The sequence below is a fragment of the Suncus etruscus genome, chromosome X (assembly GCF_024139225.1).
Source record: "Suncus etruscus isolate mSunEtr1 chromosome X, mSunEtr1.pri.cur, whole genome shotgun sequence".
Lineage (NCBI taxonomy): Eukaryota > Metazoa > Chordata > Mammalia > Eulipotyphla > Soricidae > Suncus > Suncus etruscus.
Window position 1 is genome coordinate 62,191,578 of NC_064868.1, and position 23,943 is coordinate 62,215,520.

A 23,943-nucleotide genomic window follows, 5' to 3' on the forward strand; every position below is an offset into this window, starting at 1 on the left:
TTTTTGTTTTTTTGGGGTCACACCCGGCAGTGCTCAGGGGTTACTTCTGGCTCTATGCTCAGAAATCACCCCTGGCAGGCTCAGGGGACCATATGGGATGCCGGGATTTGAACCACTGACCTTCTGCATGCAGGGCAAACGCCTAACCTCCATGCTATCTCTCCGGCCCCCTATAATTAGCTTTTTAAAAAAACTTTTTTTTGTTTTTTTTTGAGGCCACACCTGTTTGATGCTCAGGAGTTACTCCTGGCTAAGTGCTCAGAAATTGCCCCTGGCTTGTGGGGACCATATGGGACGCCGGGGGATCGAACAACGGTCCTTCCTTGGCTAGCGCTTGCAAGGCAGACACCTTACCTCTAGCGCCACCTCACCGGCCCCTTAAAAATCTTTTACCCTCTGGGCCAGAGAGATAGCACAGTGGCGTTTGCCTTGCCAGCAGTCGATCCAGGACCTAAGGTGGTTGGTTTGAATCCTGGTGTCCCATATGGTCCTCCGTGTTTGCCAGGAGCTATTCCTGAGCAGATAGCCCTGAGCACTGCCAGCTGTGGCCCAAAAAAACAAACAAAAATAAAACCTTTTACCCTCACTTCTCTTCCTTTTTTCTTTTTTTTTTGGGGGGGGGGGTGGGGGGTTTGGTCCACAGCAGCAGCACTCAGTGGTTTCTTCTGGCTCTGTGCTCAGATATTACCCCTGACAAGCTCGGGAATTGAATCGGTCAGTCTCATGCCAGGCAAAGGGCTTACCTGCTTGTTATTGCTCTGATGCCCAAAAATTAATTTGAAGGTAAACATTTTATTGAAAGGTAATTGCTTTATTTTTATAGTTTACTTTTGTTTCTAAAAGTTTCTTTGTCTTTGTTATTGTAGAATGGTTGAAAAGATATGGTGAGCCAGAGTGATAGTACAAAAAGTAACAGCTAGAAAAACCAGTAAGAGTGGCCTCAGTGAGTTGCCTTGCATGTGACTTGCCTGGGTTTGATTTTCAGCATCCTATATGGTTTCCCGGGCCCTAGATTTGTATTCAGGAATCAATCCTGGTGGGGATTGGGGGATCATATGGGATGCCAAGGATCAAATCCAGGTTGGCTGTGTGCAAGGTAAGCACTCTACCTGCATACCTCCCTGCTTCAGTCTCCCAGGTAACTAATTTTATATGGAAAACGGTAAGACTTGGTATACTTGATCATCTTATTTTCTGAAAATTATAAAAGACACCATATAAGCAAAGAAGCCAACTAAAAGGAAATAGAAATTCACATTGGTTACTTTAAAATTACAGATTTACTTTATTTAAAAGACCTTCCTTAGTGATGCTTGGGTGCTCAGGGTTTACTCCTGGAAATACTCAGCACAATGATTTGGTGCTCTGGTAGTGCTGGCAGAGTGGTCCTGTTTGTGGCCCTCATACATGCAAGAAAGCCCTCTATCCTTTTCAGCTGTCTACTCAGCTCAATACCTTAGTATTTATATTTTTATGTATTTTCCAAGTTACAATATTCTCAGGTACACACTTGTGTGTATATACTTTAGTTGCAGTACTTGCTAGGGGTTGCATACTTGGTTATAGTGCTTGTACACTTAGGTGTGCTTATAAACACATTTCTGGAGCTCACACTGGAGATCACTGTTTTTTTATTTCGGTGATTCTTGGGTAACTGGGCCTTCAGTTCAGCGCAAGGGCCTGAGAGTATTGTGCAACTCAGATCCTGCAGTGCTTGGAATACTTGGACCACCATGACAATGCATGGGGGAACCATGTGGTGCTAGAAATTGAATTTGGTTGGTTCTTACTAAGAATGTGCTTTAACCACTCTGCTATCTCCTGTTTGCTTTTTTGGTCTTTGGGCCACACGCAGCTGCACTCAGGAGTTATTTCTGGCTCTGTGCTCAGAAATTGCTCCTGGCAGGCTCGGGAGACCATATGGGATGCTGGGCTTCACACCACTATTGGTGCTGGGTCAGCTGCTTGCAAGGCAAACCATACCCTACCACTGTGCTATCTCTCTGGTCCCATCCTATTGCAATTTTAAAGTGAAAAAATACTCTTCAGGGCCCAGAGAGATAGCACAGTGGTGTTTGCCTTGCAAGCAGCCGATCCAGGACCAAAGGTGGTTGGTTCAAATCCCGGTGTCTCATATAGTCCCCCGTGCCTGCCAGGAGCTATTTCTGAGCAGGCAGCCAGGAGTAACCCCTGAGCAACGCCAGGTGTGGCCCAAAAACAAAACAAAAAAAATACTCTTCAACTTTACAGACTCTTCTCACAAAAACACAGGTGCAGTTAGTTGTATATAGGACACTTTTCTGTGATAATTGTTTACAGTTTCCCTGACACTATAAACCCGCAATGTCGAACCTATGGCACGTATGCCAGCAGTGGCACGCGAAGGCCTTGCAGCTGGCACACAGGAAGGTCTGAATTAAGATATGTGGCACGTATGGCATAGTTTTTAGATACTAAAATCTTGTTATTAAGGTTTAATTGACGTGCTGGCACTTTTGAGGACATTCTTTGGTTTTGTGCGGCAGTTTGGGCACTCGGGCTCAAAAAGGTTAGCCATCACTGCTAAACCTTGAGTGCTTAGCAAACATACAAAAGAAAGAAAAACACTGTTTACAAGATTGCTTTTCAGTAATCAATGAGTAACTGCTTATTTTGCTGCTTTTTCTTTTTCTGGAATCATGATTGAAAGGATGTTTTTCTGTTATTGAGTTCTTCTTTTTCTGTTGTTCTTATTCCCTCTTTTGAATAGGTTTTACAGCCACTTTGGATGATGACAAGCCTTGGTATTCCATTTTTCCCATTGACAATGAGGAACTAGTATACGGACGCTGGGAGGACAATATCATTTGGGATGCCCAGGCCATGCCACGACTGTTGGAGCCTCCTATTTTGACACTTGATCCCAATGATGAAAACCTCATTTTGGGTATGGTTGAGATTGACATGTGCCAGAGTTCTTTATCCATAATTGATAGCTTGCTGCTAATGGTGAAGGAGACCAGAAAAGAAATATAAAGGGTTGGAAAAGTCAACTAGAAACTTTGTGGTAGTCATTTTAATCAAGAAATTTGTGGTTCCATCCCCCACCCCCCCCCCAAGAAAAGAAAGTTGTGGTATCACATTTTAGTATTTGGGTATTGTTTAGGGAAAATTCACAATTTAGGAATATTGGACAGTAGCATGTGTGAGGTCTCAGGCATTTTCAAGGTCTTCATGGTATCACTGAGCCACATATCTGGCCCAATTTATTTAGTATGAATCCCATACCAGAAGGGTCTGGAGTGGGATGAGGTATCTGGTTAGGAACTTCAAAGATGGAAGTAAGAAGGGTACATCTTTAGTGATAGTAACTCCGGACTGGCTTTTGTTTGATCTGCAGAAATCCCTGATGAGAAGGAAGAAGCCACTTCTAATTCTCCCTCTAAGGAAAGTAAGAAGGAGTCATCTTTGAAAAAGAGTCGGATTCTATTAGGGAAAACAGGAGTCATCAAGGAGGAGCCACAACAGGTCTATGAAGGGAAAAGGGACTTGATACTGATAAATATAGCAAGATAAGAGACAGGAAATCTGACTAAGGCTTATTTGATGATTTATTAATAGAACATGTCTCAACCAGAAGTGAAAGATCCATGGAATCTCTCCAATGATGAGTATTACTACCCTAAGCAACAGGGTCTTCGGGGCACCTTTGGAGGAAATATTATCCAGGTAAAAAATGGCTTTTTGTATTGTTTTTGGGCCACACCCAGTGATGCTCAGGGTTTAGTCCTCACTTTGTGATCAGGGAACCTGATAGGACTTGGGGGAACCATATATGGGGCTGGGAATCAAACCTGGGCTGGCTGTGTACAAGGCAAATGCCCTATCCACTTTGCTCCAGAAATTTTTTCCTGCGGTAGATGGAAACCAACATTTTATACTAAGATGGAGAATTTACCATTTAACTTACCCTTTTATTTCCTATCTTAGCATTCGATTCCTGCTGTGGAATTACGGCAACCCTTCTTTCCCACCCACATGGGACCTATCAAACTTCGACAGTTCCATCGTCCACCTCTGAAAAAGTATTCTTTTGGGGCACTGTCTCAACCAGGTCCTCACTCAGTCCAGCCCTTATTAAAGCACATTAAAAAGAAGGCTAAGGTATGATTAAGTGTCTTCTTGGGGAAAACAAAGACATTGGACTACAAATGGGGGAGTTGGTTAGATTAGATATGAGGGAAATACAGTTTATCAGATACAAGAGAATGTTTCTATAGTTCTTTGGGTGTGTCCTTTTTATTAGAGACCTGCAGAAGTAGAAGTGAAGTATCATGATTGCTAACTTTGAAGAATGGTTCCGTAAAATTTATAGAAAGATAAGGAAGGCAAAATACAAATAATATAGGTGGTAGGATAATGTTCATAGAACTATTATTGCAACTTTTTGGGGGGAGATTTTTGGGTCACACCTGGCAGCGCTCAGGGGTTCCTCCTGGCTCTATGCTCAGAAATCACTCCCGGCGGGCTTGGGGAACCATATGGGATGCTGGGATTCGAACCACCATCCTTCCGCATGCAAGGCAAATGCTTTACCTCCATGCTATCTCTCCGGCCCCATTCTTGCACCTTTTTTGTGTGTTTGAAAATGTTTTCAATGAAATAAAGGGAAAAGAAAAATTTTGTTATGATTGTCTCAAGATGGACCACTTCACTGTTTATAGATCTGTCCCCTCAAAGGATGCAGACTATTCTTTTTATTCTGTGTAGATGAGAGAACAAGAGAGACAAGCTTCAGGCGGTGGAGAGATGTTCTTTATGCGCACACCTCAGGACCTCACTGGGAAAGATGGAGACCTTATTCTTGCAGAATACAGTGAAGAGAATGGTCCATTAATGATGCAAGTTGGGATGGCAACAAAGATAAAAAATTATTATAAGAGGGTGAGTTTCTGCATAGAAAATCTTTGTTAATGCAGCTATAGTTAAGTATCTAGTGACAATGAACAATGATTTGTCCTTTTTATACTATAAATCTTTGAGAGAAAGGAATGATATGATATCTTTATAGTTAGGAATATTACTAAAATGTTATGCTTGTAGATTATTTTGACGTGTGGTTGTAATGCTAAGGGACCTAGGGTATCACCTGGCAGTGCTAGCTAGGATGGGGACTAGAGCTAAGTATACTTAGTGATGCTGGGGGTAGACCATCTTAATGAGTGCTAGTGGATATCTGGCTGCTGAAGATTTAATCCAGGGCTTCACACATGCAAGACATGTGGTCTATCACTTGGTCTACCACTATTCCGTGGCCCATAATGATTTATTGATTTTGATAGTAACTAGTTCTACATTTCTTATAGAAACCTGGAAAAGATCCAGGAGCCCCAGATTGTAAGTATGGAGAAACTGTTTACTGCCACACATCTCCTTTCCTGGGCTCTCTTCATCCTGGGCAATTACTGCAGGTGAGAAATTACTTTCTGTTAAATTATTTTTCTTTTTTTGGCTTTTGGACCACACCTAGTGCCTTACCCTTTGTATTATCTCTTCACGCCTTCCTGCTATAATTCTAATACAGGAAATCAATTCTAGTCAAGAATCATAGATTTATTTGTACATTGATATGAGGGAGAGTAATATCACAGATGATGATAATTCCTAAACATTTTCAAAATCATTTTAAAGTTGGAGGAAACTTTAGTTCTAAATTGTTTTCTTTTTCAGGTTTTCTGGTCATATCTGGCAGTGTTCAGGGTTTATTCCTGGCTCTATGCTCAGAAATTACTCCTACTCCTACCTTAAGGGATAATTATGTGGTACCAGGGTTTGAACCGGGGTTTGCCACATGCAAGCATATACAACAAGAGCCATAACCCCTATACTATCTCAGGCCTCAATTGTGTTATTCTTAACTCGATTTAAAAATCTTTGGTAAACTCTAATGTAGGCACTCATTTTAATAATTTTTTTAAATTTTTGGAGGTGGGCCAACATTTCCCAGCTGGGGACCACTAGGTATATACACTTGGCAGTGTTCAAGAATCCATGAGGTGTGGGGGAATAGAACCTTAGCACTTTGCATTCACTTTAGCCCTTTGATCTGTATCCCTGATACTAAAATAGTTTTTTAAAAAAAATATATTGGTGGGCCCGGAGAGATAGCACAGTGGCGTTTGCCTTGCAAGCAGCCGATCCAAGACCAAAGGTGGTTGATTCGAATCCCGGTGTCCCATAGGGTCCCCCGTGCCTGCCAGGAGCTATTTCTGAGCAGACAGCCAGGAGTAACCCCTGAGCACTGCCGGGTGTGGCCCAAAAACCAAAAAAAAAAAAAAAAAAGAAAAAAGAAAAAAGAAAAGAAAAATATAAAAAAAGTCTCTGGCACGGGGAGACGTGGATTTTTTTTTTTTTTTTTTTGGTTTTTGGGCCACACCCTGTGACGCTCAGGGGTTACTCCTGGCTATGCGCTCAGAAGTTGCTCCTGGCTTCTTGGGGGACCATATGGGACGCCGGGGGATCGAACCGCGGTCCGTCCTAGGCTAACGCAGGCAAGGCAGGCACCTTACCTCCAGCGCCACCGCCCGGCCCCGGAGACGTGGATTTTTTTGTTAAAAAAATTTTTTAGGTTTATTTCAGAGCTTTTTGTTTGTTTGTTTGTTTTTGTTTTTTGTATTTTGAATCACACCAGGCAGAGCTCAGGGGTTACTCCTGACTCTACGCTCAGAAATCGCTCGTTGCAGGCTTGGTGGACCATATGGGTTGTTGGGATTAGAACCACCGTCTTTCAGCATGCAAGGCAAATGCCCTGTCTCCATGCTATCTCTCTGGCCTCTTTCAGAGCTTTTTTGAGTTTTTTTTTTAATAATAAATGTGTGTTCCTAGACCGGAGCACACACTCCCCATACTCAGCACTAACTACCTGGAGAAGGGCAATCGAAGTATTTTAAATATTCACAGATGAGGAAAATTAAGTTAGAGATATTAAATTATAAAATAACTCATAGCAGAGCTAGTGTCATCTCAGTCTGAATCCTGTAGTTTTTTATACAAAACCTAGCCATGCTCAGGTGCTATTCCTGGTCCTGTGATTCTCCGTGATGTTGGAGAACCACGTGTTAGTGTTGGAGTTGGTCACAAAGGAAAGCAAATGCGTTATCTCTCTGGCTTGGTGGGATAAAAACATTTTTTTTTGTTTTTGGGCCACACCCGGCAGTGCTCAGGGGTTTCTCCTGGCTGTCTGCTCAGAAATAGCTCCTGGCAGGCACGGGGGACCCTATGGGACACCGGGATTTGAACCAACCACCTTTGGTCCTGGATCGACTGCTTGCAAGGCAAACGCCGCTGTGCTATCTCTCCGGGCCCGATAAAAAAATTTTTTTTGTTTTACTTTGGGTTTGCTTGCTTGTTTGTGGCCACATCCAACAATGCACTTCAGAATTATTTCTGGAGGTTTTTGGAGACCATCTGGGATGCTGGGGATTAAATCTAGGTCAGTTGCATGTAAGACAAGTGCCATAACTGCTATATTTATGACTTGGGGCCACATCTAGTGTTGTTCAGTGGTTATTCCAGTGCTTGGGAATCCCTCTTGAAATTGCTCAGGGGAACTCTTGGTACTAGGGATTAAACCTGGATCTCCAGGGGATGGAATAATAGTGCAGCAGGTTAGAGCATTTGCGTGGCACACTGCAGACCTGGGTTTGATCTCCAGTATTCCATACCGTGTCCTGAGTTTGCCAGGAGTAATTTTGAGCACAGATTCTGGAGTAATCCTTGAGCACTACTGGATGTGCCCTACTCCCCCACCCCGAAAAAAACCCTAAATCCCTGGACAAATGTTTTTTTTTTTGTGCAAAGCCCATTGAGCTATCTCCCAGCATCACCTTCACTATTGACTCTTTTTTTTGCTTTTGCTTTTGGGCCACACCCGGTGATGCTCAGCTGTTGCTCCTGGCTATGCACTCAGAAGTTGCTCCTGGCTTGGGAGACCATATGGGACGTCAGGAGATTGAACCACTGTCTGTCCTATGTTAGCACATGCAAGGCAAATGCTGTACCACTTGCACCACTGCTTTGGCCCCTATTGACTCTTTTTTTTAACTTTATTGATTGATTTGTTTCTGCACCATACCTGGCGGCGCTCAGGGGTTACTCCTGGCTCTGCACTCAGAAATCTCCCCTGGCAGGCTGGGAATTGAACCGGGTTCCTCCCAGGTTGGACGCATGTAAGGCAAATATTCCACCACTGTGCTATCTCTCCGACCCCAACTATTGACTCTTTCTTTTTTTGGGGGGGTGGGGCCACACCCGTTTGATGCTCAGGGCTTACTCCTGGCTAAGCACTCAGAATTTGCCCCTGGCTTGGGGGGACCATATGGGACGCCGGGGAATTGAACCGTGGTCCTTCCTTGGCTAGCGCTTGCAAGGCAGACACCTTACCTCTAGTGCTACCTCACCGGCCCTCAACTATTGACTCTTTTTTTAAATATTTTTTTCTTTATTTAAATTTCTTGTTTACAAATATGATTGTGACTAGGTTTCAGTCATGTAAAGAGCACCCCCCTTCACCAGTGCAACATTCCCACCACCAATGTCCCAAATCTTCCTCAATCCCACCCCACTCCCACCTGTACTCCAGTCAGGCTTTCCAGTTCCCTCATTCATTCACATGATTATGGTAGCTCTCTGTGTAGTTATTTCTATAACTGCACTCACCACTCTTTGTGGTGAACTTCATGAAGTGAGCTAGAAGCTCCAGCCCTCCTCTCATTGCCTCTGAGGATTGTTGCAAAAATGACTTTTATTTTTCTTAAAACCCATAGATGAGTGAGACTATTCTGCATCTCTCTCTCTCCCTCTGACTTATTTAACTCAGCATGATAGATTCTATGTACATCCATGTATAGGAAAATTTCATGACTTCATCTCTCCTGACGGCTGCATAATATTCCATTGTGTATATGTACCACAGTTTCTTTAGCCATTCGTCTGTGGAAGGGCATCTTGGTTGTTTTCAGATCCTGGCTATTGTGAATAGTGCTGCAATAAATATAGGTGTGAGGAAGGGATTTTTGTGTTGTATTCTTGTGTTCTTAGGGTATATCCCTAGGAGTGGAATAGCTGGGTCGAATGGGAGCTCAATTTCCAGATTTTGGAGGAATCTCCATTTTGCTTTCCATAGAGGTTGGACTAGATGGCATTCCCACCAGCAGTGGATGAGTTCCTTTCTCTCCACATCCCCGCCAGCACTGATTGTTCTCATTCTTTGTTATGTATGCCAATCTCTGTGGTGTGAGATGGTATCTCATCGTTGTTTTGATTTGCATCTCCCTGATGATTAGTGACGAGGAGCATTTTTTCATGTGCCTTTTGGCCATTTGTATTTCTTTTTTTATCAAAGTGTCTGTTCATTTTTTCTCCCCATTTTTTGATGGAATTACATGTTTTTTCTTGTAAAGTTCTGTCAGTGCCCTGTATATTTTGGATATTAGCCCCTTATCTGATGAGTGTTGGGTGAATAGTTTCTCCCACTCGGTGGGTGGCTCTTGTAACCTGGGCACTATTTCTTTTGAGGTGCAGAAACTTCTCAGCTTAATGTATTCCCATCTGTTGATCTCTGCTTCCACTTGTTTGGAAAGTGCAGTTTCCTCCTTGAAGATGCCTTTAGTCTCAATGTCATGGAGTGCTTTACCGACATGTTGTTCTATATACCTTATGGTATCAGGTCTGATATCTTTAATCCATTTGAATTTTACCTTCATACATGATGTTAACTGGGGATCTATGTTCGCTTTTTTGCAAGTGGCTAACGAGTTCTGCCAGCACCACTTGTTGAAGAGGTTTTCCCTGCTCCACTTAGGATTTCTTACTCCTTTGTCAAAGATGAGATGATTGTATGTCTGGGGAACATTGTCTGAGAACTCAAGCCTATTCCACTGATCTGAGGGTCTGTCTTTATTCCAATGCCATGCTGTTTTGATAAATATTACTTTGTAGTACAGTTTAAAGTTGGGGAAAGTAATGCCTCCCATTTTCCTTTTCCCTAGGAGTGTTTTAGCTATTCAAGGGTGTTTATTGTTCCAGATGAACTTCATAAGTGTTTGATCCACTTCTTTGAAGAATGTCATGGGTATTTTTAGAGGGATTTCATTAAATCTGTATAATGCTTTGGGGAGTATTGCCATTTTAATGATGTTAATCCTGCCAACCCATGATCAGGATATGTGTTTCCACTTCGGTGTGTCCTCTCTTATTTCTTGGAGCAGGGCTTTATAGTTTTCTTTGTATAGGTCCTTCACATCTTTGGTCAAGTTGACTCCAAGGTATTTGAGTTTGTGTGGCATTAATGTGAATGGGATTGCCTTCTTTTTTTTTTTTTTTTTGGTTTTTGGGTCACACCTGGCAGTGCTCAGGGGTTATTCCTGGCTCCAGGCTCAGAAATTGCTCCTGGCAGGCACAGGGGACCATATGGGGCGCCGGGATTCGAACTGATGACCTCCTGCATGAAAGGCAAACGCCTTACCTCCATGCTATCTCTCCGGCCCCGGGATTGCCTTCTTGACGTCCATCTCTTCCCTATCATTATTGGTGTATAAAAAGGCCATTGATTTCTGTGTGTTAATTTTGTAGCCTGCCACCTTGCTATATGAGTCTATTGTTTCTAGAAGCTTTTTGGTAGAGTCTTTAGGGTTTTCTAAGTAGAGTATCATGTCATCTGCAAACATCAAGAGCTTGACTTCTTCCTTTCCTATCTTGATTCCCTTGATATCTTTTTCTTGCCTGATTCCTATAGCAAGCACTTCCAGTACTATGTTGAAGAGGAATGGTGAGAGCGGACAGCCTTGTCTTGTACCAGAATTTAGAGGAAAGGATTTTAGTTTTTCTCCATTGAGGATAATATTTGCCATTGGCTTGTGGTAGATGGCTTTAACTAGATTGAGAAAGGTTCCTTCCATTCTCATCTTGCTGAGAGTTTTTATCAAGAATGGGTGTTGGACCTTATCAAATGCTTTCTCTGTCCCATGACAGTATACTTCAGGGGTGGAGAAACCCTGTGTCTCCCAGGTCAAGGGAATTCCCTCTACAATAACCCCAGTAGTTACTGTGCCTATGCAGGGGGAGAAAGAAAAGGAGAAAAAAAATAGCACAAAACAATCATTTTTCCACATATTTATTTATCGATTGATCGATTTTTTTGATGTCTTTATTTTGGTGTGGAGATTATGGTTGATGTCTCCAATATTATTTTATTTTATTTTGTCTTGTCTTTCTCTTTCTGCACTCAAGCATGAATTGATTTCAGAACCGAGACTATTGTGTGGTGCCTGTCTTTATTGCTGCAGTGCTTACCGGTTATTTAATTCGATAATTTTTTCTGTATTGCTGTGGTATTTCAATTACCTTTTTCACATCCTCTCTCAAACTGAGGTTGGAAGCCTCTAGAGAGACTCAGCCCATTTTCAGCATATTTGACTTTTGACTTCTTTTTTTTTCCTCTTATTTTGTACCCCATTTTATTACTTTTCTTGCCTTCAAACAAAACCACATACTTCGATTTTTCTAGCTCTGTCTCTTAAATAGAGGGGGAAACAAGGGAGGGTTCCAGGACCAAACAGATATGTGATCACTAATAGTAAGCCAGACAAAGAGGGGTCCACCTACTCTAGCAGCTCGGGGGGTGATGGTGGGGTATATGGGTTGTAGAAAAGGAACTGGAATGGGGGGAGGACATAGTTGGTGATGGGTATTCCCCTGACTCAATGTTAATATGTATCTAAAATACTACTGTGAAAGATATGTAAGCCATTATGGAAAAAATATTTTTAATCAGAAACTTTCTTTGACTTACATGCATTATTATTATATCAATTATATTATATGTTATGTTATGTCACTATATTATGTTATGTTAGTTTACCTCATTATGTTAATCAATTTTGTCTCTTGAATAAATTCTTACAATAAAAAAAAGAAAAATGCTTTCTCTGCATCTATTGATATGATCATGTGATTTTTATTTTTTCTAGTTGTTGATGTTGTATATGATGTTTATAGATTTATGGATTTTAAACCATCCTTGCATTCCTGGGATGAAATCTACTTGGTCATGGTATATGATCTTCTTGATGATGCATTGGATCCTGTTTGCCAGGATTTTGTTGAAGATCTTTGCATCTGCATTCATCAGGGATATTGGTCTGTAATTTTCTTTTTTGGCAGCATCTCTGTCTGGTTTTGGTATCAAGGTGATTTGGCTTCATAAAAGCTGTTTGGGAGTGTTCCCGTTTTTTTCAATTTCATGGAAGAGCCTGGCTAGGATTGGTAGTAGCTCCTCTTGAAAGGTTTGAAAGAATTCATTAGTAAATTGATTTGGGCCTGGGCTTTTCTTTTTGGGCAGATGTTTGATTACAGTTTCAATTTCCTCAATGGTGATGGGGGTGTTTAGATATGTTACATCCTCCTTACTTAACTGCGGAAGGTTATAAGTGTCCAAGAATTTTTCCATTTCTTCTAGGTTCTCGTGTTTAGTAGCATAAAGTTTCTCAAAGTAGTCTCTGATTACCCTTTGGATCTCTGCAAAATCTGTCGTGATCTTCCCCCTTTTCATTTCAAATACGGGTTATCAGGTTTCTCTCTCTTTCTTTGTGAGCTTTGCCAATGGTCTATCAATCTTGTTTATTTTTTCAAAGAATCAACTTCTCTTTCGTTGATCTTTCTGAATGTTTTTTGGTTTTCCACTTCATTGATTTCTGCTTTCAGCTTTGTTATTTCCTTCTGTCTCCCTATTTTTGGTTCCTTTTGTTGGTCATTTTCTAATTTTATGAGCTGTGTTATTAAGTTATTCAGGTATGCCCCTTCGTTCTTCCTGATGTGTGCTTGTAAAGCAATAAATTTTCCTCTCAGGACCGCTTTTGCTGTGTCCCATAGATTCTGGCAGTTTGTGTCTTCATTATCATTTGTTTCCAGGAAAGTTTTGATTTCCTCTTTGATTTCATCTTGTACCCACTGGTTGTTCAGTAGCAGGCTGTTTAATTTCCAATTGTTAAAGTTTTTCTTTTGTGTGCCTTTGTAGTTCACATCTAATTTCAGAGCATTGTGGTCAGCAAAGGTAGCCTGCAAGATTTCTATTCTCTTGATTTTATAGAGGTATGCTTTATGTGTCAGCATGTAGTCTATCCTGGAGAATGACCCATGTACATTGGAGAAGAATGTGTATCCAGGTTTTTTGGGGTGGAGTGTCCTATATATATATACTAGTCCTCTTTCTTCCATTACTCTTTTCAGGGCGAGTATGTTTTTGTTGGGTTTCAGTCTGGTTGACCTATCAAGTGTTGATATGGCCATGTTGAGATCTCCCACAATTATTGTGTTATTATTGATGTCTTCTTTCAGATTTGTCAGTAATTGTATTAGATAATTTGCTGGTCACTCATTGGGTGCATATATGTTTAATAGTCTGATTTTTTCCTGTTGCATGTATCCCTTGATTAGTACATCGTGTCCATCTTTGTCCCTTACCACTTTTCTGAGTATAAAGTTGGTGTCATCAGATATTAATATGGCCACCCCAGTTTTTTTAAGGGTGTTGTTTGCTTGGATGATTTTCCTCCAGCCTTTGATTTTGAGTCTATGTTTATTCTGACTATTCAGGTTTGTTTCTTGTAGGCAGCAGAAGGTTGGATTCATCTTTTTGACCCATTTTGCCACTCTGTCTTTTAATTGGTTAATTTAGTCCATTGACATTGAGGGAGATGATTGTCATAGGATTTAATGTCATCTTTGTAGATAAGTTTGCTGTGTTTGTTGGTCTCTCTTGTCTTAAAGTAGACCTGTCAGTTTTTCCTTTAAGGCTAGTTTTTCATCTGTTTAGTTTCTGAGCTGTTGTTTATCCATGAAGCTATGTATCCTTCCTTTAAACCTGAATGTGATTCGGGCTGTATGCAGTATTCTCGGTGCGGCATTCATTTCCTTCAGTCTTGTCACAATATCCCACCACTGTCTTCTGTCCTTGAGAGTTTCTTGTGACATGTCTGCTGTAAGTCTTAGGGATGCTCCTTTGAATGTAATTTCCCTTTTTGATCTTGCTGCTTTCAGTATTCTATCTCTATCTGTGGGATTTGTCATTGTAACAAGGATGTGTCTTGGACTGTTTTTCTTTGGATCTCCTTTCGCTGGTACTCTTTGGGCATGCAGTATTTGATTGCATGTAGTCTTTAACTCTGGGAGTATCTCTTTGATGATGTCTTTGACAGTTGATTCTTCCTGGAGATCTCCTACCTGGGCCTCTGGGACTCTAATGATTCTTATGTTGTTTCTATTGAGTTTATCAAAGACTTTCATTTTCACCTGTTCACATTCCTTAAGTACTTTTTCCATTGCCTGTTCATTTGTCTTAAGGTTCTTTTTCAATTTCTTCTGTGTTGCGTTTTTCTGCATCTCATCTTCTAGTATGCCGATTCTGTCCTCAGCTGCTGTTACCCTGCTGGAGAGGCCATCCACTGAGTTTTTCATTTCAGCTACTGTGTTTTTCAGATCTGTTATTTCAGTTTGGAGTTTTCTGATTTCTGTCTTTGTGTTCTCTTCAGATCGATCTATGCTTTCTTTGAGTTCTACAAACATCTTCCATATTTCTATTCTAAGTTCCTTATCCGAGAGGTTAATCAGATAGTTGGAATTTTTTAGGTCATCTGCGCTATCGTCTTCATTCTCTGTGTATGGTGTTTGCCTGCGAGGTTTCCCCATTGTCACGCTTATAGTGTGATTTTTTTTCTGCGTTTTGTGGTGGGGTTCATTGGTTAGAAAGAGTGTGTGGCCATGAAGGGAAGCGGAGCAGCTGCGCTCTTCTGCTGCCTCTAGTTGACAGTTTTTTGTGGATGTGCTCCCTAGGTCTCTGAGGAGAGCTTCAGGTATTCAAGAAACACAGACAGGCACAGCAAAGATTTCCCTTGAAGTCCTCAGAGTGATCAAAGGCACAGCAGGGCAGAGCCTCTGTAGGCCAGAGGGCTCAGCTTACTGTTTGGCGACCCCCACAACCAGACATTACTCACTCTCTCACTGGGCAGCTTCAGAATGCAGTTTTCTGGGGGGGTGTGCTCCCTAGGCCTCTGAGGAGAGCTTCAGGGGTTCAAGAAACACAGACAGGCACAGCAAAGATTTCCCTTGAAGTTCTCAGAGTCCAGCTATTGACTCTTAAAGATGGAAACTATCCTGTATTGGATAGATCTTTGATTGTATGGATTGTAGACAAGCTCCTAGTTTCCTTTCTCATTAGTTGACTAACTTTCCCAGGGTTTCTCTGTACATAATGTTTTCTTTTTTCCCCCCTCCCTTCCTCCCTCTACATAATGTTTTCTGTTTTCACTTTTGTTAGGCATTTGAGAACAACCTTTTTCGTGCCCCAATTTATCTTCATAAGATGCCAGAAACTGACTTTCTTATCATTCGAACAAGGCAAGGTTACTATATTCGGGAATTAGTGGATATTTTTGTGGTTGGTCAGCAGTGCCCCTTGTTTGAAGTTCCTGGCCCCAACTCCAAAAGGGCGAATACACATATTCGAGACTTTCTTCAGGTAAGAATTAAAGACTAAGTGGATTGGGGGCATATTAGGACAGACCAAAGCATATAGGGATTAAGTAAGGGATGGTGATGTGGTGATGGGTTTTGTCTTGCTAAATAGAATACCATTTGATGGGGGACGGAGCCATGGTGCAAGTGGTATGGTGTTTGCCTTGCATGCACTAACCTAGGACGGGCTGCAGTTCAATCCCTCGGCATTCCATACGGTCCCCCAAGCCAGGAGCATTTTCTGAGTGCATAGCCAGGAGTATTCTCTGAGCGTCACCGGGTGTGGCCCAAAAAAGCAAAAATAAATAAATAGTAAATAATAAAATCATTTGATTTGTTCCATAGGTTTTTATTTATCGTCTCTTCTGGAAGAGTAAAGATCGGCCACGACGGATACGAATGGAAGATATAAAAAAAGCCTTTCCTTCCCATTCTGAAAGCAGTATCCGGAAGAGATTAAAGCTCTGTGCTGACTTCAAACGTACAGGTTGTCCATTGTGACTTAAAATTTGTTTTCTCTGTGCCTCTTTCTAAGGAATTACGATCAGCATATAGCTAATAAAATAGAAATTGGTAGCCATCAAAGGGAGAAGGTAGCAAGCAAATCTAAAGTTGCAGGCTGATTACCTAATTTTTTTAATTAAACCATTGTAATTTACAAATTTATTCATAGTTGGTTTTAGGTATACATTTCAGCACCAATCCTACCACCAATGTTAACCTCCCTCTACCAAAGTTCCCATAATCCACCCCATGCTACCACCTCCCTGCCCCAACCTGTCATATTATCAGGCACATTTTAAATTTTGGTTGTTAAGGTTTGGGCCTTGTGATTTCATTGTTGTTGACTCTGTGGCTTGGATATTTAGTTCTATCCTTTCATTTTTTTTGTTTTTGTTTTTGGGCCCACTCTTGGCTCTGTGCTCAGAAATTGCTCCTGGAAGACTTAGGGGACTATATGGGATGCCAGGAATCAAGCCTTAAACCGGGATCCATTCTATGTTGGCCACGTGAAGTCAAACGCCTTACCGCTGTGCTATCTCTCTGGCCCCAGTTCTGTCCTTTCTTAACACCACCAGAACACTTGAGTCTCCTTGGACACTGTTCCCTGTCAATTCATATTTGTCTTTCTCCTCCACTCAATTTCTTTCCTTTTCACTATACTCTGGGACCTAGATGTCCTCAACAATCCTCATTTAAACCATTACATTTGTTCATGCAGTTATTCTAAGTACCACATATATGAGTTATCATCCTGTATTTATCCTTCTTCTGACTTATTTTATTTAATATATCTTCCAGTTCTATCCATGTAGCAGCGAACTGCGTGATTGGTTTTTTATTTTACATGCCAGGAAATTTACTGAGATTTTTGGGTATGTTTGATGTAGGAAAACCAGCACTAGGAGAATTCTTGTCCAGTCAGAATAATTATGACTAGACTTGTTTTCTTCGAGGACAATTACCTGACTTAGCTTTTTTTATCATTATGGAACGCTTCATGAATTTGTGTATCATTCTTGTGCAGGGGCCATGCCAGTCTTCTCTGTATTCCAATTTTAGTATATGTGATGCTGAACTGAGTACCTGATTTAGTTCTGAATGAGTTTTTTTTACTTCCTCTTGTCTTTTTTAGGAATGGATTCAAACTGGTGGGTGCTGAAATCTGATTTTCGCTTACCAACTGAAGAGGAAATCAGAGCTATGGTGTCTCCAGAGCAATGCTGTGCTTATTATAGCATGATAGCTGCAGAACAGCGTCTAAAAGTAAACATCCTCCCTCTTCAGAACTATGCCTCTTGAGTTATTTTCAGAAAGATTCAGGAGATGAATTTTGTCATGGGTTTACAAGTGATTGTGGGGGCTGAAGAGATAGTACAGCAGGTAGGACACTTGCCTTGCATGCTGTCGACCCACGTTTGATTTCCGGCATCTCATACAGTCCCCCTATGTATCACCAGGACTGATTTCTGAGTACAGAGCCAGTCACTGTGAACATTGCTGGGTGTGAACAAAAGAAAAAAACCCAAAAAGAAAATTGAAATGATTGTTATTGGATTGCTGTTGATTATTTAGAAATTCTGATGGGTGGAGCATTAATTCAAATGATTAGTGCACATGCTTTGCATGTGGGAGGCCTGAATTTGATCCTCAGCACCATATGGTTCTCTTGTTTCTGAGAATTGCCAGGTGAGGTCCCCCAAACAAAAGAGAACAAAAAGTCAAACTATATGGAATATTCTGTGTACATTAGGTTTGTGGAAGAACTACAGTTTATCTAGAAATTAGTGGGGTGGCTTAATAAGGGCACTGAGTGCATATTGTTTTGAATATGTTTGCTCGTCCATTTGGGTGAGCAACTTGATTATATATTTTTAATTACAATAGATATTTAAAGTCATACATTTGCAGCTCAAATAATCTCAAAAATTGTACATTTCAGCTTTGTCCAACTTTGCCAAAATACGCTGAGGCCAACTGCATCCAGATTCCAATATTATTTCTTTTCTTTCTTTAATTTTTTATTGTTTGGTTTTTGGGCCACATCTGGAGGTGCTCAGGGGTTACTCCTGGCTATGCTCTCAGAAATCACTCCTGTTTCCCAAGATTATTTTTTGCCCGTTCTTCTCTCTTTTCTTTCCCGAATAACATCTTTCAGTTATGGCTCAAGGTAGAATTTATTTTCCTCATATTTTGTTCACCGTTGCTTGGGCAGGATCTGTGCCTGGAAACTCAGGTCCAGGCTCTCTTGATGCGGAACATTCTGTCATTGTAAAGGTTCTCAGGGAGCCACCTTATGGCTTCTTTTTTTTTTGGTTTTTGGGCCACACCCAGTAACGCTCAGGGGTTACTCCTGGCTATGCGCTCAGAAGTCGCTCCTGGCTTGGGGGACCATATGGGACACCAGGGGATCCAACCGCGGTCTGTCCAAGGCTAGCGCAGGCAAGGCAGGCACCTTACCTCTAGCGCCACCGCCCGGCCCCACCTTATGGCTTCTTTTATGTTATTGTCCTCGTAGAACATGTCATACACATCAGCCCCAGTTTGTTGAACCTCGCAATATTGTAGTACCATTACTTCCTTTTTTTTTTTTTGGATTTTGGTTTATGGGCCACGCCCTGTGATGTTCAGGGGTTACTCCTGGCTATGCTCTCAGAAATTGCTCCTGGCTTGGGGACCATATGGGACACGGGGAATTGAATTGAGGTCTGTCTTGGATCAGCAGCATGGAAGGCAAACGCTCTACCAATGCTATTGCATTGGCCCCTGTAGTACCATTTCTGTAGACCCTCCAGCCACCGATCTGAGGTTGCGACTATGTGTCGTCCTGCCATGTTGACCCCAGACTGAAGTGGTGGATGCTGGGCTGAGCAACTTTATATTTTGTGGGAAAAGGTCATATGGCAATAATGTTTATTTTGTTTTGCTTTGCTTTATTTAAGCACCATGGTTACAGAATTGTTCATAGTTGGGTTTCAGTCATAGAATGTACACCACCCTTCACCAGTGCACCTTTACCACCACCAGTGTCCCCTATTTACCTCTCTCTATCCATCCCCTCCTGTTTCTCGGGCTGGCATTTTGTCTCTCTCCTTTTCCTCCCTTCTACCCCTAGACTGTGGTTTGCACTATTGATTTTTTTTGTTTGTTTTTGGGTCACACCCAGCAGTGCTCAGGGGTTACTCCTGGCTCTATACACAAAACTCGCTCCTGGCAGGCTCGGGGGACCACATGGGATGCTGGGATTCGAACCACCGCCCTTCTGCATGCAAGGCAAATATCCTACCTCCATGCTATCTCTCCGGCCCGTAATTTGTATTTTTTGCTCCTTTATTTTTTTTATGTTTTCAAGTCACTTGCCTTATAAATTTAAGGGGGGGTGATCACTGTTTTGTAAACAATAATTTTTTATGTTACCACTCTGTGTGCTAAAAGTGCCACTGCTAAGGCATTTATTTCATCAAAAAATATTTTTAATATAAAAAAAACTCCTTCACCAGTGCAACAATCCCGTCACCAATGTCCCAAGTGTCCCTCCTTCCCAACCCACACCGGCCTGTACTCTAGACAGGCTTTCTACTTCCCTCATTTAGTCACATTTTGTTATGATGGTTCGCAGTGTAATTATTTCTGTGACTGCACCCATCACGCTCTATGGTGAGCTTCATGTCGTGAGCTGAACCTTCCCGTCTTCCTCTATTTTGTCTCTGAGAATCATTACACAAATATCTTTTATTTTCCTCAAAACCCATAGATGAATGAGACCATTCCTTGACATGTGGCCTTTGTGAGGGACCACACCCGGCGGTACTCTTGGCTTTATGCTCAGGAATCACTCCTGGCAGGTTTTAGGGGACCAGATAGGAAGCTGGGGATTGAACCTGGGTTGGCCCTGTACACTGCAAATGCCCTCCCCACTGTGTTATTGTTCTGGTCCTTTGAAATGTGGCATATTTTGTAATAACCCAAGGATGTAGAGTGGGGATGGATGAAGTGAAAATTGTACAGAATTCATTCTCTATGTAGAATGTGCTTTGATTTCTTTGTATTTGGTATTCTACTGAATTTATGCTTTGTATATTCATACTTATTCACTCTTTTATGGATTTGCCTTGTAGGATGCCGGCTATGGTGAAAAGTCCTTTTTTGCTCCAGAAGAAGAAAATGAGGAAGATTTCCAGATGAAGATAGATGATGAGGTAAGGCTTTATATTTGGGTGGAGAGGGGCCACACTGGCTATGTTCTCAGGAATTATTCCTGCAGTACTTGGGGGGACTATATGGGATTCCAGGAATAGAACCCAGGTAAGCTGTAAGCCACGTCTAGGCAAGTGCCTTACCTCATGTACTATTTCTTTAGTCCCAAGGCTTTATAGTTATTTTATGAGTAATTGCCATTCTTTTTTAGAAAGTAGCTTATGGAGATGTGATTACTGTGTCATAAACTGTGTGTTTTAAGTATATTCTTTGTTATATTTTGATGTATTTATATGTGAAATCCTCATGTCAAGAGGATTTGAGTGTATCTGTTACCTCCAAATATTTTTTGTTTGTTTCTGGGCCACATAATGTGATGCTCAGGTGTTGCTCCTGGCTCTGCACTCAGGACTTATTCCTGGCAGTGGCAGTGTTCAAGGGATGTATGGGATGTTGGGGATTGAACCCATGTCCACATGCAAGGCAAGCACCTTACCCACTGTACTGTTTATTTGTCCAGCCCTCATCTCCAAATACCTCTTTTTATTTTTTTTTTTTTTCAGTTTTTGGGTCACACCCAACAGTACTTGGGTTATTCCTATCTCTGCACTCAGAAATTACTCCTGATGTTGCTTGGAGAAATGGAATTCCAGGGATCAAATGCCCATTTGAAGTCATTTTCTCTTGCCTCCTCTTATTCCCTTCATGTTCCCTGGAAATAACTACTTTTCTGTTTTTGATTGCTATAAATTAGTTTGCATATTTTAAAATTTTAGATGAATAAAATATATCATAAACATTATTTTGGAACTGTGGTTATATATGTTTCATTAAATGAACTGTTTAAATCTTTTTAATACTTTTAAAATTATTTCTTTGTTTTTGGGTCACATCCAGTGGTGCTCAGGGCTTACTACTGACTCTGTTCAGGAATCACTCCTGGCAGACTAAGGGGATCACATGGTGTACTAGTGCTTGAACCTAGGTCATTTGTGTGCAAGACAAACACCCTACATGCTATACATGCTCATGTCCCTCTTAATATTTTATTTTTTTGTTTTGGGACACCCAGCAGCGCTTAGGAGTTACTTCTGGCTCTGTACTCAGGAATTACTCTTGCAGGCTCAGGGAACCATATGGGATGCCAGGGATTTAACCCAGGTTGGCCATGTCTGACGCAAATCTGCTGTGCTATCGCTCTGGCCCCTATTCCCTCTTAATTTTTAACTTTATTTAAAGAAAATGCATCACATAGTTGACCATAATACTTTGTTTCATATAGGTGAGAGCAAATTATTAAGAAAGGGGGCCGGGCGGTGGCGCTGGAGGTAAGGTGCCTGCCTTACCTGCGCTAGCCTTGGAAGGACCGCGGTTCGATCCCCCGGCATCCCATATGGTCCCCCAAGCCAGGAGCGACTTCTGAGCGCATAGCCAGGAGTAACCCCTGAGCGTCACCGGGTGTGGCCCAAAAACAAAAACAAAACAAAAAAAATTATTAAGAAAGAATAGAAAGAAAAAGTAAGAGGGGGGCCAGAGTGATGGCACAGTGGTTGGGACGCTTGCCATTCATGCAGCCAACCTTGGTTCATTTTCCGGCATCCTATGTGCCCCCCCCCAAACCGAGCCTGCCAGGAGTGATTCCTGAGTTCAGAGCCAGGAGTAACCCCTGAGCACTACCAGGTGTGGCCACCAAACCAAAAACTAAACAAACAAACAAAAAGAAAAAGAGAAGAGAGAAAATTTTAAAACAGAAAAAAGAAATGTGGCAAGCAAATTTGTGAAAATAACTATGTCTCCAATGAAATCATTAATACAAAGATAGAAGGCTTAATAAGCTCTTGTTGCTCTCTGTCCATTCTGTTATTTCATTTGTTTCCAAACATTAAGTCACCTCAGCTACACATTGACATCTAAATTAGTGTGTTCCTATGGGGATGACAGCATTAAACAAATAAAGTTGTCCAGGAATTCAAAGCACTCTTACTGATACTGTGGGGTTTTTTTGGGGTGTATGTGTTCTCTGCTGCTAGTCCTCCCAGAAGAAGGAGGATGTGGGGAATGTGGAGGTGCCTGCACTGACTTCAAAAAAGCTCTGGTGGGAAAAAAAGCTCTGGTGGTGGCAGTCCAAATATTGGCATACCTGAAGTTTGTTCAGATTTAGTGTCTCAGAAGTGAATCGTAGAGGAGTGGTAGCAGGCAGGGCATAGGCAATGCAGTGATTATGGGTGATGGATACAGCAGGTGTGACTTCCACAGGGTGGGAGTTTGACCTATCCTCTCCTCCTGAGATTGTCAGCATTTGGCTGCATGGCCGATATACCCATGGTGTGGTTTACATCTCTTGTGAGTGAATCCATGTAGCTGGCCTGGTGTGAACATGGCAGCTATGTTTGTGGTCATGGTTACAGTTGCCAGCCCCTCAATATTTTTAATGTTTATCTCCCTGGTTGTGCTCACTCTGATTATATTTGGCTTTCCTGTATAAGCCTATCTGTTTAGTATTTGGACTCAGCAGTGATGTGGATCAAATTTATGGGCCTTTTAGTATATGAGGCATGTACTCTAGCTCTTTGAACTTCTTTCAAATCCTACACAATCTTAAATTGTATAGTTCAGGCATAATTTTTTAGGGGTACCACACACAATGATACTTTGGGCATAGCCCTGGTTCTGCATTCAAGGATTACTCCTGGCATGAATTGAAGGCCATACGTGGTTCTGGGGATTGAACCTGAGTCAGCTTCATGCAAGGCAAGTGCCCTGTCCACTGTCAAGACAGCCCTACAGTTAAGTACACTAATATTGTTGTATAACCTATCTCTGGAATTCCTATTTTTTTTGGGGGGGCACACCTGGCGGTGCTCAGGGGTTATTCTTGGCTGTCTGCTCAGAAATAGCTCCTGGCAGGCACGGGGGACTATAATGGGACACCGGGATTCGAACCAACCCCTTTGGTCCTGGATTGGCTGCTTGCAAGGCAAACGCCACTGTGCTATCTCTCCGGGCCCTGGAATTCTTTTCATTTTAAAAAACTGAAACTTTGTTGTCCATTAAACAATAACTTCATTTCCTTCTTCCCAGCCCCTGTGACAAACACTATTTTGTTTTCAGCTTCTACTGTGTGAAGAGGGGCTGGGGGCAGGGCACACTTGGTGGTGTGGCTTACTCCTGACTGCATTCAAGGATCACTTTTGTTGGGCTCAGGAACAATATGGGATGCCGGGAATCAAACCTTGGTCGTCTGTTCAAGGCAAGCACCCTCCCCACTATAATATCTCTTCAGCCCCACTTGTACCATTCTGCTTTTAGTCTGTGAATTTTATTACTCTAGGTACTTACCTTAAGTGTAATCACAAACTGTTTCTCTGTGAAAGATTTGGTGCTTCTATCATAATATTTTCAGTGTTCATCCTTGTTATAGCATGTATCTGAAAGTTCTTCTTTATTACAGATGTATTTATTAGTATTCATTATATGCTGCGTAACAGTTTGGCCAGCAGAAGACCACATACTATTATGCCTAGGTGTGGGGAAGGCTATTCAGTCCAGGTTTGTCTAAGTGTAGTCTATGACATTTACCCAAAGACAAAATTATCTAATGTTGCTTTTTCTCAGAAATTCTGTTGTTAAGTGATCCATAACTTTGTTTATCCATTTATCCACTGACAGATATTCTGAGTTGTTTCTGTCTCTTGG

At 41.7% G+C, this 23,943-nt stretch overlaps 1 protein-coding gene and 1 non-coding gene across 2 annotated transcripts in view; one reads left to right on the forward strand and one right to left on the reverse strand.

Annotated features, from left to right (window-relative positions):
- Positions 1-23,943, forward strand: part of TAF1 (TATA-box binding protein associated factor 1) — a 103,296-nt gene that overhangs the window by 13,951 nt on the left and 65,402 nt on the right. The window contains exons 9-18 of the mRNA XM_049767136.1: positions 2,750-2,926; positions 3,380-3,507; positions 3,601-3,708; positions 3,970-4,143; positions 4,750-4,923; positions 5,346-5,450; positions 15,353-15,553; positions 15,895-16,036; positions 17,186-17,316; positions 20,169-20,249. Of these exons, the coding sequence (XP_049623093.1) occupies positions 2,750-2,926; positions 3,380-3,507; positions 3,601-3,708; positions 3,970-4,143; positions 4,750-4,923; positions 5,346-5,450; positions 15,353-15,553; positions 15,895-16,036; positions 17,186-17,316; positions 20,169-20,249 (1,421 nt within the window). The remainder of the gene's footprint in view (positions 1-2,749; positions 2,927-3,379; positions 3,508-3,600; positions 3,709-3,969; positions 4,144-4,749; positions 4,924-5,345; positions 5,451-15,352; positions 15,554-15,894; positions 16,037-17,185; positions 17,317-20,168; positions 20,250-23,943) is intronic.
- LOC126000371 (U6 spliceosomal RNA) lies at positions 17,033-17,136 on the reverse strand. Its single transcript, XR_007492713.1, has one exon. It is a non-coding gene; the product is annotated as a U6 spliceosomal RNA (small nuclear RNA).